At 38.9% G+C, this 17,303-nt stretch overlaps 1 protein-coding gene across 5 annotated transcripts in view; it reads left to right on the top strand.

The window, feature by feature from the left end:
• ATP8B4 (ATPase phospholipid transporting 8B4 (putative)) overlaps nt 1–17,303 on the top strand; it is a 259,760-nt gene that overhangs the window by 134,858 nt on the left and 107,599 nt on the right. For all 5 annotated transcript variants that reach the window (XM_051822381.3, XM_051822379.3, XM_051822380.3 and 2 more), the window contains 3 exons: nt 636–794; nt 9,088–9,176; nt 13,108–13,304. In XM_051822381.3, coding sequence (XP_051678341.3) covers nt 636–794; nt 9,088–9,176; nt 13,108–13,304 — 445 coding nt within the window. The remainder of the gene's footprint in view (nt 1–635; nt 795–9,087; nt 9,177–13,107; nt 13,305–17,303) is intronic.

Here is a 17,303-nt window from a genome sequence, read left to right as displayed (position 1 = left end):
TGGAATGGGCTTGGAATTGAAAACACTAGAAACATCTTCTGGCCAGTTTGGGGCAAGTTATATGGTGCCTTTGTGAGCCCCCAGAACTCTGAATCTAATCAAGATACGAAGCATAGCACAGCTGAAAGGAATCACACGCATTCTCAGACACATGTGGCAAACAAGGCCCAGGTTTCTCTGTGGTGGGATATAGGATCTCCGAGATCCTGATTAGGAGACTAGAGAGATGATTAACTTATGTTGTGAAACTGGACGTATGCCATGTCAACCTGACAGTTCACATTACGTTAAAACAAAAACTTCTAGAACACTCATCGCTTTATCTTTTCAAAAATCATTTGCTACAAACTGGAAGTAAAGATAAATGATTTTCCTTAAGGGCAAAGAAATCTCATGGTTCTTGAGGTTTCTGTTCTTATTTGGATAGCACAGAGAGCTATGTTTCAAAAAGGGTTCTCCATCGCTGTACCTCCCGGTTCATTTTCCTAGCACGATCCTGGATATGGAACAGGGTGATGTCTAAAAAGGAAGAACACATATACTGTATATTAAAAGTATGGTGGTAAAACGGGAGTGGGGGCCTCCAGAGAGAGTTCAAGGTGAGGTATAAAGAGGTTTCTTTTTCTATTTTGCAGGGACTGTGGTCTGCGAGGCACCCAACAACAAATTAGATAAATTCACAGGAGTCCTCACTTGGAAAAACTGCAAGCACCCCCTCAACAATGAGAAGATCATACTGAGAGGCTGCATCCTGAGGAACACTGGCTGGTGTTTCGGAATGGTTATTTTTGCAGGTACAGCTGACTTCCCAAAGCCACACCGAAGTGTGCTTTCCCGTGACACACATCAGCGCAGCCCATGCTTCTCCAGGTGTGGCTGAGCACGGGTGTTTTCCTTCCGTGCAAAGTGCTGCTCTGTAGTTGACTTTGGAGAGCAGGAACCTGGGGGAGGAAGGTGCCATTGATCTGAAAGTAGCTGAGGTGGTCCCAGTGTGCCAGGAGCCCTTGACATCCTGAACTTACTCTTCAGAATGCTTGGGATCTTAGGTGCACAGTGGGTTTTAGATTCCCACTGTTTAATTTCTCTTTCTTAAACCCAATCTGAAGATTTCCTGTCACTGTATGTATTAATCAGCCACCCCTGAAGTGAGGGACGAACATGAAAGAGGATGCCTCATTCTGCTGTCAGTGTGGTGGTTTGGAAAGGCCAAGCAGCCCTTTTGGAAAAGCCGCCTCTGCGATCGTGCAGTCATTCCTGTTTATGCGTCATAGCTGCTGCTGCTGTTTGTAAACAGGACAATGGGTTCTGGAAAGACAGGGCATCATGGGAGTGGGGTGAAGGGAGGGAGGCAGAGTGTCTGCTACTCTTCTCGCCTGCCATCTTTCCCTTCTCTATTATGCTGCTGTGGCCCCAAGGTGGCACACTCCTGCTGAGGAAGATTTCAGTAGCACCATTTCGTGAAGCCACTGAAATTGTACTCGTGACTTCAGTTGCCAACCTTTGATTTAAAAAATCCTGTTTATTGTGACACCAAATTAAGATGTGTTCTGGGTCCAGTGACTATATGTGCAATCAAAATCGGGATGTTTTTTCTTAACTGACTTTCCTCAACAACAAAATGTTCATTAAAGGCTCAGACAGGTTCCAAGTCTCGAAAAGTCTTCCCAATTCCTCCTAAATACTCTCAGCTGTGCATGTTAACAGGGCATTTGCTGCTCGAGGCATTGCCATTGTAAGGACTTGGGAAATCCCTAGAAGGGAGACAGAAGATGTACTTTTATCTGGGGGTGAATCTGGCTTCATGACTTTGATCAGCTGCTTTTGTTCTGCAGTCAGGGAAATTATAATCATATATTTCCTTATTTTCATGGTATTTTTTTTTGCAGGACAAAAAAAAAAGAGCTAAACTTACCCATAAACTTCCTTTCACTTAATGACTAGGAGATTTCTTGAAGGTCCCTTCTAGCTTGTTCCCTGTCATCACAAAAATGGGGAGTGTCTTATTGTAGGGATGAACCATAGCCCAGAATTTCATTTACAGTTGTATGATCCTGTTTGGAATGACTAATTCACAACTCTATTTAACTAGAGAATGTTATACTAGAACAACTGTTGAAAGGCACAGCAGGGTCAAGTTTTTCTTTATCAGTTTGTCTCTATGGGAAGATACTCTTACATAAAAGACCGTGAGATGGTAAATTGAATGGGTCTCCCTCTAAGAGAACAACAGAAAGTTCATAAAATTTGGGTTGGGCAGATCTGAGTTCAGATTTGTTTATCAGTTGTAGAACTATAAGCCTTGGTTACTTAAACTTCCAGAGCTTTGGATCCTTCTGCTATAACATGGGGATGAGTATGTTAGAGAGCACATTGCAAAGTCTCAATGAGATAACGCGTGCATAAAAGGATGCTAGACAAATGCTATGCTTCTCCTTCCTTTGACCATCAATTCAGGGCAAGCTGCCTGCCTGGTAGGCTGAAAGTTAAAACTTACTGCTCTCTGGGCCTTGGCAGGAGTAATGTGTGATGTGTCCTGGATGTTCATTTGCTGGAGATCCTCATCAAGTAGATATCTGTAGGCAGAGAATGCCTGTATTGACTTCAGCTAGGACACAAATGTTAATAAAAGCTTACCCAGAATAATGGCAAGCAGACGAATTAATGGTTGGTTTTGTCAATGGGTGTCCATCCAGTCTCCTAATTTCGAGGTATTTTCTTTCCAATGACTTGTTAGATCTTATGAAAGTTATCCAAAATGAATTATTGACTATTATATATGCATTATTATTATGTTATACCTACCATTAAGAATTGTGCAGGAAATATGGTTGACACAGATATGGTTTACTTTATAAACCTACAATTTATGAGGGTCTAATATTTACATTAATAACTATGATCATACCTCCCTAATAATGGCTTTCTTTTCTGCTCAACAGAGAAGCAAGTGTTATTTCTGAGGATAGGAGTCTGATTCATTTAAGGAGCCTGTAGGAGGTAGCTCTGTCTTGATGCACACTAGGTTTTTGTGCTAGATGCCTCCCTTTTGCCCCAGGTCTCTTCCCAAACTTTCTCACTGCCCCAGGGGCTGAAATTTGTGATTTATAATAAAAATCTCCTTGAACTTCAGCTTCTAGTTGGACTCTGTCTTGGAGAGCCCTGGAAAGAGATCAAAGGGAGAAAGAAGGCTAAGGAAAGCAAAAGAACAAGGGAACCAAAAGACACATCATGGTTCAATATCCTGTGGTATAAGTGAGGATAGTGAGATTAAAAAAAAATGTTAAGATCAGTGTGGAGGCACAGAGGATATAGAGGATATAGATGGATATGCGACTGGACTTGTGCATAGGGTCTAGGCCATATAAGACCTTCTGGTCATATCTAGAATTTTGGTCTTCATCCCAAGAGCTTGGGGGAAAGCATTGCAAGTTTTTAAACAGTTGGGTTATATACAATGTTCATGGAAAACTGGAATTAAGAGAAACAGAATGTGATTTTTCCATGAATATTTTATTTTTAAAAGATTAATTTTTTGAAAGAGTGAAGGGGAGAAAGGAATAGAGAGACAGAAGTGAGGAGAGAGAGAGGCATTTTCCATCTGCTTCTTCACTTCCCAAATGACTGCAACTGTAGAATCTAGGCGAGGCTGAAGTTAGGAGCTCCCAACTCCATCTGGATCTCCCCTATGGGTGGCAGAGGCCAAACACTTGAGGCATTATTTGTTGTTTTCCCAGTTCATTATTAGGGAGCTGAATTGAAAGTGGAGCTGGTGGGGCCGGCGCTATGACATAGTAGGTTAATCCTCCACCTGACATGCCCGCATCCCATATGGGTGCCAGTTTAGACCCTGCTGCTCCTCTTCAAATGTAACTATAGATGGCCCCTATACCAGTGTGGGAGACCTGGAGGAAAATCCTGGCTCCTGGCTTCAGATTGGCTCAGCTCCAGCCCTTGTGGCCATTTAAGGAGTGAACCAGCGGATGGAAGACCCTTCTCTCTCTCTCCCTCTCACTGTCTGTAACTCTACCTCTTAAATAAATAAATAAAATCTTAAAAAATAAAGTGGAGCAGGCAAGGCTTGAAGTGGCACTTTGATATGGGATGCTGGTGTTGTAAGTGGCAGTTTAGCTCACTGTGCCACAACAACAGCCCCTCCATGAATTTTGAAGCAACTTCATAACAGTTAAACTTTAAAAGTTCGCTCGTGAGATCACAGCGGAAAGAATGGGCCATCAAAGAAGGAGCTACCTTTCTCTGAAGGGAGGAGAGAACTTCCACTTTGACTATGACCTTGTCTAAATAAGATTGGAGTCGGCAAACTCAAGAGGCTTCCATAGCCTTGGCAGCTCATGACAAGAGCCTTGGGTGATTACTGACGTCATAAATAAGAGTGTCAATTGTTAAATCAATAGCAGGAGTCACTGTGCACTTACTCCCCATGTAGGATCTCTGTCCTCAATGTGTTGTACTATGTGAATTAATGGTAAAACTACTACTCAAACAGTACTCTGTACTTTGTGTTTCTGTGTGGGTGCAGTCTGTTGAAATCTTTACTTAGTATATACTAAGTTGATCTTCTGTATATAAAGATAATTGAACATGAATCTTGATGAAGAATGGGATGGGAGAGGGAGTGGGAGATGGGATGGTTGTGGGTGAGAGGGAGGTTATGGGGGGAAAAGCTGCTATAATTCAAAAGTTGTACTTTGGAATTTTATATTTATTAAATAAAAGTTGAAAACAATTAGAAAAGATTAATAAAGTTCACTCTTGCTTATGGTGGTTGCAATGTTTGTAAATAGGAGATCCTGGAGAGAGTACATAATTGGAATAGGGAAGGAGGAATATTATTGATTGGAGCTGGAAGTGAAGTTATGGCAGGGCTATTACAGTTGAGAGATGGTAGTACTTTGATTGCAGGGGGATTATGGTAATAGAGGCAGATGAATTGAGAAATTTTTTAGAAAGGAAATGTAACAATATCACAGAAATAAAAAGAGTCATCCGGAATTACCACAAATAGCTGTATGCCAACAAACTGGGAAACCTAGAAGAAATGGATAGATTGCTAGACACATACAACCTACTTAATTGAGTCATGAAGACATAGAAAACCTAAACAGACCAATAACAAGATGAGAGTTGAATCTGTAATAATGACACTTCTGACAAAGAAAAGCCCAATACTGGACAGCTTTACTGCTGAATTCTACCAGTTATTTAAAGAACTAATTTCAGTTTTTCTCAAGCTATTCAAAACAATTGAAAGAGTGGGAATCCTCTCAAACTCCTTTTATGAAGCCAGCATCACATTAATTCCTAAATCAGAAAAAGATACAGCAGAGAAAGAGAACTATAGACCAATATCCCTGATGAACATAGATGAAAAAACCTTTAACAAAATACTAATTGAATCCAACAACGCATCAGAAAGATCATTCTCCTGGACCAAGTGGAATTTATCCCGGATATGCAGGGATGGTTCAACATTCACAAATCAATAAATATGATACATCACATTAACAAATCAATAAATATGATACATCACATTAACAAACTGAAGAACGAAAGTCATATGGTTATCTCAATAGATGCAGAGAATGCATTTGATAAAATACAACATCCTTTCATGATGAAAACCTTAAATAGATTGGGTATAGAAGGAATGTGCCTCAACAAAATCAAGGCAATTTATGACAAACCCATGGCCAGCATCCTACTGAATGGAGAAAATGGAAGCATTTCCCTTAAGATCCAGAACCAGACAAGGATGCCCACTCTCACCACTGCTATTTAATATAATGGTAGTTTTTGCCAGACATTAGGCAAGAAAAAGAATTCAAAGGGAAAGAAATTGGAAAGGAGAAAATCAAATAATCCCTATTTGCAGATGACATGATTCCATATATAGGAGATCCAGTAGACTCAACTCTCTGAGAGACCAAACTCTCAAGAGTTTGGTAAAGTGGCAGAATATAAAATCAGTACAGAAAAAAATCAATAGACTTCATATACACAGACAATGCCATGCCTGAGAAAAAACTTTTAAGATCAGTCTCATTCACAGTTGCTCAAAAAAGAATTAAATACCTTGGAATAAATTTAACCAAGGATGACAGAGATCTATATGATGAAAATTACAAAACACTGAAGAAAGAAATAGAAGAAGACATTAAAAAAATGGAGAAAACTTCCACGTTCATGGATTGGAAGAATAAATATCAAAATGTTCAAACTACCAAAAATAATTTAAAGATTCAGTGTGATCCCAATCAAAATACCAATGACATTCTTCACAGATCTAGAAAAAAATGATGCTAAAATTAATACAGAAACACAGTTAAAGCAATCTTATACAATAAAAGAAAGCTGGAGGCATCACAATACCAGATTTCAAGACATATTACAGTGCAGTTATAATCAAAGCAGCCTGGTACTGACACACAATAGACTTGTAGACCAGTGGAACAGAATAGAAACTCCAGAAATAAATCCATGCATCTACAACCAACTTTGACAAAAGAGCTAAAATAAATCTCTGGAGCAAGGACATTCTATTTAACACATGGTGTTGGGGAAACTGGATTTCCACATGCAGAAGCATGAAGCAGGACCCCTACCTTACACCTTACACAAAATCCACTCAAAATGGATCAAAATCCTAAATCTATGACCTAATACCATCAAATTACCAGAGAACATTGGGAAAACTATGCAAGACATTCGCACAGGCAAAGACTTCTTGGAAAAGACCCCAGAGTCACAGGCAATCAAAGCCAAAATTGACAAATGGGATTACATTAATCAGAGACGCTTCCGCCTTGCAAAAGAAACACTCAGCAAAGTGAAGGGGCAACTGACAGAATGGAAAAAAAATCTGCAAATTATGCAACTGATAAAGAGTTAATATCCAGAATCTATAAAGAGGTCAAGAAATTCAACAACAAAATAATCAAGTTAAGATAGGAAAGTTAAGAAGGAAAGCATGAGAATGTGATAACACAGAAGCTAAGGATAGAGTATGTTTCAAAAATATGGAAAAGCCAACACTATCCAAGACTCCTGTAAGGTCAAGAAGCCATGGAGGAGATTGATGACATCTGATATGTTTTGGTTCAGGTTGAATAATGATAGGGAGATGAGGAAATAAGAACTGTTGAGTATAGAAAAATTCTTCCAAAATTTTTGACTATGAAGAAAGAAGAGATGAATATGTAAATATCTATGAATATATTAAAGTAAGTGCTTAACAATCCAAAAAAGTTCATTGTTAATCTGTGTGTGTGATTGTGTGCTAAGAAATATGAATTTTGAGCACCAAACCAGTCTGTCAATATTTCAGTTTTTAGCAATCACAAACTGTATTTGGCCTCTATGATTTCTACTACGAAATACTTCTCACCCTCAATGTCCATATGATTTCAATAAACAATTCTGAGAAAGTGTGGGTGGTCTCCTATACACAGCAGGGGCTGGGAATGGGACACTGGGGTACAGTCTCCAACTAAAGACAATGGATTGTTGGGAGACCTTAAGGTTTGCTTCTATTTGTTTTTTAAGTAAAGGAAACTCTTAAAAATTTTTAAATGACACATAATAATGGAACATATTTATGGACTACAGACTGATAATTCAATACATGTATACAATATGTGACAATCAAGTCAGAGTAATTAACATTTTTACCTCCTTAAAACATTTGTCATTTCTTTGTCTTGGAAATTCTCAAGCTCCTCTCTTCTAGTTCTCTATAAAATATGTAAGTTTGTATAAACTATAATCATCCTACTGTGCTGTAGAACTCTAGAACTTATTCCCCTTAACTGTGTTTTGGTCACTGTTAGTAAGAGAAGTCTTTTAAGAAGGTGTCCACCCTTCCCTGACTTCTAGAATGCTATATAATTTCATGTGTGATTCCTTTCTTTTCTTTCATTTCCACTTTCCTTCTATATTAAATGGCTGCAGGACTTGATAACCGTGGGAAAACAATGTGGAGAACAGAATTACTTCCATTTAACATTTTCTTTGACCAGAAGGAATTCCCTTGGCAACATATACTACATTGGTGGTCATCTGATAACCTACCTCTAAAAAGCTAATAATATTCTTATAATTCCTTGAACAAGGCACTTAGTAAATATACCATGAGATGATGTATTTATCTGAAGTCAATGTAACATAAGATTTAAGACAATTTTTGCCCGTAGAAAAAGTACACATTATATAGATAGAACGTAATGCACACTAAAGTTTTAAATTTCTTGCTGATACATTTTCTGGAGTTATTCTATTTCCTCCATTGAAGGTACCTCAAGCATTTTTGGGAAACAGATCTAGAATCTCATTTCTTGTCATTCTATTTTTTTTAAGTTTTATTTATTTATTTGAAAGTCAGAGTTACACAGAGAGTTGAGACAGAGGGAGGGAGGGACGGGGGAGGGAGGGAGATCTTCTATTCGATGGTTCACTCCCCAATTGGCTAAAAGGGCCGAAGCTGCGCCTATCCGAAGTCAGGAGCCAGGAGCTTCTTCCAGGTCTCCCACATGGGTGCAGGGGTACAAGGACTCGGGCCATCTTCTGCTGCTTTCCCAGGCCATAGCAGAGAGCTGGATTGGGAGTGGAGCAGCTGGGACCAGAACCAGCGCCCATATGGCGCTTCAGGCCAGGGTGTTAACCCACTGTGCTGGCCCCTTGTCTTTCCATTTTTAACCTTAGTGTTCTAAATTATGTATCCTTTTCAATATTTCCAAATAATTACTTTCATTGACTTAGTTGTGTCTAACAGCTTCAAACCACAAGAAAATTTATGCACAAAATTTTGAAGAGTAGCATTTCTGAAACCTTTCAGTTATAAATTCTTGTGGATGTATCCTATCCTGAGAAAAGCAGTTCTCTTGAAGCTTCTAGGATTGTTGTTAAACCCCTGGTTGAGAGTCAAATACAATTTAATGGCCCTTACTCTTAATAGAATTAAAATTATTTTGAAATATATATTTTCTCCTTTCAGGGGAATTGAAATGGGTATGGTTTACTATTAATAATGATATATAATCCAATTGTTTCAAAGTTCTTATTTTTGTTTCACAGGTCCTGACACTAAACTAATGCAAAATAGTGGTAAGACAAAGTTTAAAAGAACAAGCATTGATAGATTCATGAATATTCTAGTACTCTGGGTAAGTTATGATAACAAAATTAGGTAATACCAGTTATTATTATCTTGATATATTTCTTATATTTTTCTGGGAATTCTTTTAGGACTGTGCAGTCTACTTGTGGGGTAGGTTTTGGGGGATTTTGCATTTGCGACTCAGTTGCCCTGCACTGTATTTTCAAGATTTTGATGAATTCACAGCCAGTGGTAGCTTTATTATGTGAGGTAGCTTGGTACTTCTGGAGGCCTTGACAGTACTGCAAATTCTCCATAATCCAGGGATTTGTTTATGAAAAAAAGTGAAGCATAATTTTCAGGTAGTTTGGTGTTTTCTTGTCTTAACTCTGCTCAAGTCCTCTCTACATAGTTGATGAATATGGTTGGCTTCATTGTTGTCTGTCCCATGCAGCTGTAGGGCCTCACACTTTACAGGGCCTCCTGCTTGGTTAGTTGATCTGATATCATTGTCTAGACATTCTTAATAAACTTTGAACCTGGAGTCTTCCTTTTTCACTTTTCACTGGGCCCTGCAAATTATGTGGTTGTTTCTGCTTATTAATCCTCTGAGGCCCAAGTCACAGAGGTATCTAAGCTCTTACTCTGTGGTTGTCTCTTTGTATGAATTTAAGTGATTTTTTGTAGCACCTATTCACCAAAAGCAGTTAGGTGTTTCTCACATCCCATCATTTAAAAATATATTTATTATGTATTCATGTATACATTGATGGATTTATATGAGAGAGAGAGAGAGAGAGAGAGAGAGAGAGAGAGAATATGAATCTCCCATCTGCTAGTTCACTTTCCAAATGCCCACAACAGCCAAGGGTGGGCCAATTTAAAGCCAGTAGCTGGGAACTCACTCCCAGGGTTTCAGACATCCAAGTATTTGAGCCATCACATGCTGCTTCCCAGCATATATATTAATAGAAAGCTAGATGGAGAGTGGAGCCAGGACTCAAACCCAGGCACTAGGTGCCTTAATCAAATGCCTTACCCATTCCAACTTTTTGTGAGTTATTTGTGTGCTATTACATGCTGTTGATCTGATTATTATATGACTTTGTAATGTTGCTTTGTCTCTTTATGGAAGTTAGAAGATAGTAATTTTGAAATATGGGGACAATGACTTTAATCACGTTCCCCCATGCACTCTATCATAGACTTAAATGGTATCATAAAGAATTTGGACTCAATATATATTTTCTTCATTGATATGTAATAGCTGGATGCTGAATAAGGAAATAAGGAAGTTAACATTGGCTGGGCACAGCATATTGGCCAATATGTCTTTTACTTTATCATCTTCAGATCTGGGCTTTCCTGTAGCTACACCTGTTTCCTTGGGACAGAGTACCTGGGGTCAAGTGGACATGACCAGAAGGAGTATGCGCTCTCCCAGAATTCCCAGTTGAAAACGGCTCCAATCCCACTTCCAAGGCTTGCATGGGGATTGTGTATCTCTCCACTGTGGAGTAAAATTATTAGTTCTGAAGCAGGGGCTGTCCCAGATTTTAGAATAGATAATAAGATGATACTTTGGGGGAAGTTAGAAGCCAAATCCTTCTTTAATTACTGCCCAACATCACGTATCTTAATGCTGTAAAGTAATTCAGTTAAATTAATTTGTAGTATCAGCCATTGAAAGGAAAGAGGGTGTTGTGATACAGCCACCAACTTGGTAGGATGCTGGGAATTCGCAGTTCTGCTTTTCTCTAATGTGGTTTCCTAATATACTTTAAATCAGGCTTTCTGTATTGTTGTCTTCTTGTGTCCCTATTTTATTTATGAGACAAAAGAATCCTGCCCATGAAACAACAGAGAAAAAAATCAGCCCTAGAATTTGTGATTATTCTTTCTTGAAGGAAAAAGGAAACAGGAGAAGTGCATTTCTGTTCTCCAGCTTCACTCCTCCTTCAGCAGTGAATTGTCATGAGACTTCTGAATTTGTTTCTTTTTGTTGATTTTTTTAAAGAAAAGTCTTTAAAAATTTTAATTGACATATAATAATTGAACATATTTATTGGGTGTGTGTGTGTAAAATGTATTCCGATCAAATGAGAGTAACATTTCCATCTCCTTACAAGTTTGTCATTTCTTTAGTCTCAGTTCTCCTAACATACGTGACACAGAACAGAACATAGTCACCCTAACAGCTTGTTCAAGTCAGACCACACCAAGTTCACTGAATTTGTGTCCTTTCTGTCCAAGGCTGAGATTTTGGAATCACAACAGATTGAGCCTGTTGTCTATCCAATTGCCATGCTCCCCAAATGTCTGTTGTACGAATTTTAACAATATGAATCTGCTAACAATTTTCAGGTTGCTTCCCATTTTTTCTAATCTCAAAGTATGTCATGAAGTATTTTAATTTTTTTTTTTTTTTTGACAGGCAGAGTTAGACAGTGAGAGAGAGAGACAGAGAGAAAGGTCTTCCTTTGCCGTTGGTTCACCCCCAAAGTGGCCGCTGCAGCTGGTGTGCTGTGCTGATCCAAAGCCAGGAGCCAAGCACTTCCTCCTGGTCTCCCATGGGGTGCAGGGCCCAAGTACTTGGGCCATCCTCCACTGCACTCCCTGGCCACAGCAGAGAGCTGGACTGGAAGAGGAGCAAATGGGACAGAATCTGGCATCCCAACCAGGACTAGAACCCGGGGTGCCAGCGCCGCAGGCGGAGGATTAGCCTAGTGAGCCGCGGTGCTGGCTTGAAGTATTTTAATTCTTATATTTCTTGTTAACCCTCAGTAAGACTGTGCAGTCAGATCAATAGCCAATAGACTTGACCAGTCTAAGACAATAGTTTCTCCCTTTGGCTTTTATGCCTTGGGTGATCATACAATTTATCATCCAGACTGGGCACTTTTGAAGGTACAGGGACTATTACTTTTTTTTTTTTTTTGGACAGGCAGAGTGGACAATGAGAGAGACAGAGAGAAAGGTCTTCCTTTGCCATTGGTTCACCCTCCAATGGCCGCCGCGGCTGGCGTGCTGCGCTGATCCGATGGCAGGAGCCAGGTGTTTCTCCTGGTCTCCCATGCGGGTGCGGGGCCCAAGCACCTGGGCCATCCTCCACTGCACTCCCTGGCCACAGCAGAGAGCTGGCCTGGAAGAGGGGCAACCGGGACAGAATCTGGCGCCCCGACCGGGACTAGAAGCTGGTGTGCCTAGTGAGGATTAGCCTAGTGAGCCGTGGCGCCGGCCATGGGACTATTACTTGTAATATACCTGGACAATACATGTAGACTGGGGCTGTCCAGGACAATCATGAAATATGGTCTTTTTATTTTTTTTTTATTTGAGAGGCAGAGTTACAGAGAGGGAGAGACAGAAAAGTCTTCCATCCACTGGTTCATTCCCGAAATGGTCACAATGGCTTCCAGCTGGACCGATTGGAAGCCAGGAGCCAGGACATTCTTCTGAGTCTCCCACGTGGGTGCAGGGGCCCAAGCACTTGAACCATCTTCCACTGCTTTCCCAGGCCATAGCAGAGAGCTGGATTGGAAGAGGAGCAGCCGAGTCACAAACCAGGATCAGTATGGGATGCAGGCACCACATAACTTACTACTGCCACAGTGCCAGCTCTGGAATATGGTCTTCTTAAACCACTTAAATACATTTACTTATTATAAATTGAAGATATGAAGTTGCTGTCTATGTGACTATGGAAAAGTTGTATGTGGTCTTTCTGTTTTGTTTGTTTTAATCTGTAAACATAATGATTATCCCTATCTCAGAGAGTCAATGGGAGAATTAAAGGAGAAAATGTAAAGTATTTAAGCTGAGTTCCTGACATGAAAATGTGAAATTTTACTTATAACCCTAATGGTAAGAAAAAAGGAGTTTACATAACTTTGTCTTCAAATGACAATTTCTTGAATTTAGAAGTGTAATTAGATCATGTTGATATGACTAGTTTTAGGCTGAAGTTAACCTTAACCAGATTTCTATTTTTATTTCAGATTTTTGGGCTTCTGGTATGCTTGGGAATTATTCTTGCAATAGGAAATTCAATCTGGGAGAATCAAGTTGGGGGCCAGTTCAGAACTTTCCTCTTTTGGAATGAAGGAGAGAAGAACTCTGTGTTCTCAGGATTCTTAACATTCTGGTCATACATTATCATTCTCAATACAGTTGTGCCCATTTCACTGTATGTGAGGTAAGATGAAAGTTCATTACTCTAATGAAGCCATTTCATCAAAAGCCTTTGTTTCAGACCATCATGTTCATTTGTTTTGAAATTACAACAGTGAGATAAATGCCTTGCTCTAACTGCTTATGATCCGCTACATCTGTTACAAATGAGGCAATTAAGTTTTTTAATCTGTTTAACTTTTACATTTTCAAATCACAATAAGTGCATTTAATTTTCTTCTTGATTCAATTGGGTTTCTTAGGAATGTTTTTCTTTGGAATACACATTGGCCTACAATATAATGGCATGCAACCTGATCAATTAGAATTGGGTTAATTTGGGGTAAGAAAAGGAGGAACATCTGGGGAGATTTATACAGATAGTGTCTCTCTAACACTAGTCTGCCTCCAGATACCTGGGTGCAGGTCCTGTTCTCCCACTTACTAGCTTCATAACTCTGGCAAGTTACTTAACCTTCCAGTGCCTCAGTTTCCTTATTCCAAAAATGGAGAAAATAATAGTTTTCCTTCATAGGTTTGTATGAGGAGTGCATCAGTGCTTGTGAAGCTCTCAGAAGACTGCCTGACACACTGTAAAAGCTTAGTGAATATTAATTTTTACTATTATTAGTAGTGACAAGTGAGTTTATAAAGGAGTTGAAATAAAGCAGGTGGTACTTATCTATTGTTAGAGAAAAAGTATGACTCATAATTCCCACTACAACTTGATCTGTCTTTTCTAGATTTGGTCCCATAAACTAGAGCTAAATTGCTTTCTCTCTCTTTAGACACACACACACACACACACACACACAAATACACCTCTTTCTAAATGAGCACACGTGTATGCACATGTATGTGTGGTATGTTTTTATGTTTGATAAGGCTTAGTAGTTGGCACTAGAATCTGTACCCGAAACATTCTTGATACTAATCCTACTAAGACTAAGTCAGACAGCCCTAAAGACACTGGAGCCAAGATGGAGCTTGGTTGTTTGACACTCTTCATCATCAGTGCTTTAACAATACACAAAATCACCAACTCTAAGTCCCCGCTAATTTTTACTAGCCTCTTTTTCTTTCTTTCCAAAAACTTAGCGATGATGAAGCAAGGGAGGTTTAATGCACAAAATCCACCCTTGTTTTGGATTGCAGTCAGGAAACTGAAATGTCAAGTTGTGGGAAATTGACTTGAAGTAGTGGCATGTGGCCACAACACCACAAATTGCTTTGGGCCCTCTGGAGTTGTGGTCAGAGTGGGCTCTATTTAAACCGTATCCTACTGGCTCATCTTTGATTCTGAGGACCTCTTATGCTTGTATCCAATTATTAAGTCTGTAGTAAATCCTGTACTTTGCCAGAAGAGCTATGGTCAGCTTTTATAGCTTTCCTTTTATGTCCTAAGCAAATAATAAATGTGCATAGTGGCTTCCCATCTGCACATGTAAAGTGTCATATGTTTTCAGGAAGAAAGTATATTCTGTATACATTCTTTCTTTGAAGTGCATTGGTATTTTTCATTTAATGATTTGAAAGATTGATTTATTTTTTAGAAACTAAGGCTAAATTCCCAGGTTAACATTCCTTTTTCTAATGTGGACAGAAAACCCATTTGTAATAGTCCAAACCCAGTTTCTGGCCTTGGCACTGCCAATAATAGCTGTGTGACCTTGGAGAAAGTACTTGGCTTCTCTATGCCTTAGTGTGCCTGTCAAATACGTACTGCTCTGTGCAATCAGAGGATTAAAATAATTGATCACTGAATTTCTTTCAGCTCCACATAATGATACCTTATGTTTAGATAGCTATGTATACGTTATTGTTAATATACATATTGTTTTAAAACTTCTCTCATGCATTGCTTCTTATAGTTTTTAAAATTACTCACTGATGTTCTGTAAAGTAGTATAAAGTGCAATGCCTTGAAAAATCTTTCTATCCGTTTGTTAGCATTTTATATAAAGGATGTCCACATATTTGATCTCATTGGTGTTTCCCAACAATCTTATGAAGTAGTTATGACTGAAGTTCTTTCACAAATAAGGAGATGATTTGCTCAGGACTATGGAGCTAATTAGGGGCCAAGTGCAGATCCAAACCCAAGTCTTCTGACAGTTGGCACAGCTTCTCTTCTGTCCCTAAGCTGTGTATGATTTATTATTTAGTGAAGAAGTCAAGAGGAAAGAGAAAGGAGGCTCAAGTTCTGCACTGTGTTGGTAAGGCAGAGTCTTGGGGGAAATTAAACTCAAGCTTTTCTCTTACCAAGTAAGAACATGGATTCTGATCACCCCAGGGAAGAGGCATTCCAAGGAATTTCAGGTTTGCCTCTCTTAAGACTGAGACTGAGGAAGAAACATCCCCCAGGTATTTCTGTTTGGAAGGATGAAGGCCTTCCACAAAAGCTTCCATTAGGCTTTTGAATAGGAACAAGGAGCAAATTAATGCCATATGTCACTTGAGGATAAAAGTTCAGAATTTGCTTTGAATGGTTAACAATTCCAGGTGAGCGGAGGACATTTATTTTGGTAGGATATTCCTATGCTGTCAGTTTGTTTATCTGTTGTATTATGAGACATTCAGTTACATTTGAAAAATTTGTCATGTTAGAAAATGCAGCAATTATTCTCCCAAAAAATTAGGTTTTGAGGGTTGTATCCTAAGCAGTAAGAACTCATTTCCATGTTGCTTGTTTTGCCATAGAGTAGGTAGACTCATAGGCACTGCTCTCTGAGTGTTCAGGCAGAAAACACTAATGGCCTGATTATGCTAACGCTGAACATTTGTCTCCTTTTCTCTGGTATTATAAAAGAAAGGCCTGAATGTTCCACTGTGACTTTCCTAATTCCTCTTTTTCCAAACAAAGAGATATCCATTTTCTCTATTTTAAGCTCTAGGAATTTGAATGAATTTGGAATACTTCCATTGGCTTCTACTGCAACATGGAAGAATAAAATTCTTTCCCATTAATTTTGGTTTGAGTTTGTAGGGAGTTACTAGACATTCAGATAAACAAAAGCTTCAGGTGATTTGTGTACACTAGTTCCCACTCATCCTTGTGGATGCATTCCAAGACCCACAATCTGCCTGAAACTGCAGATAGTACTAAACCCTATATATGTCATAGATTTTCTTATACTGAACATCTATACCTATAATAAAGTTTAACTGATAATTTAGGCACAGAGATTAACAATAGAAGAATTATAGTATACTGTAATAAAATTTGGGTGACTATGTGTTTCTTAAAGTAACTAATTATAGTGTACTCACCCCTCTTGTGATGGTGTGAAATAATACAATGCCTATGTGATGAGACATATGCATTGACCTATCATTACACTTCTACAGAAGAGTTACTTGAACATAATATCTGTGATACCTCAACAGTAGAGCTGACAACTGAGTGGCTAATAGGCATGTAGCATAAGAGTACAGTGTGGATGCACTGGACGAAGTGACAATTCATGTCCTAAGTGAGAGTAGGACAGCATGAGATTTCATCATGTTAATCAAAATAGCATGCAATTTGATATGTATCAATTGCTTATTTTTGGAATTTTCTGTATAAATTTTTGAATCAATAATTTATCTGATGAAATGGAGTCACAGAATGTTAAAACCTTGAATAGGGGAGGACTACTATAGGTATCCACATAGTGCCATTCCTAAAGCCAGGTCTTGCTTGGCTTGACCAAACACCTAGATTCCAGTTTTGGCTAGTCATTTGTGTGTCTTAGGTTAGTCACTTGTCTGAACATCCTTGTTAGTGAGATTAGGAACTAGAGAGCTGGAATTAATTTGTTCAACACTGATTTACTATGAAAGGCAAGAACCACTTTTTGAGTGAAAGGAATAAGGGAAACAAAGTTGAGTTAGAATAGCTAGCAAGGGGCTGAGAAAGAAGTTTGTGTGTGTGTGTGTGTGTGTGTTCGTATGGAAAGATAGAAATTACATGCCTCGTATGACTTTATTTCATATGAATCTACATAGTCATAATGTGATTTTAGATTGGGAGAAAAAAGTG

The sequence above is a fragment of the Oryctolagus cuniculus genome, chromosome 12 (assembly GCF_051225735.1).
Source record: "Oryctolagus cuniculus isolate XC-2025 breed Fujian yellow rabbit chromosome 12, ASM5122573v1, whole genome shotgun sequence".
NCBI lineage: Eukaryota > Metazoa > Chordata > Mammalia > Lagomorpha > Leporidae > Oryctolagus > Oryctolagus cuniculus.
Note: the sequence above shows the minus strand (reverse complement) of the source record. Positions and strands in the feature narration are given on the sequence as shown.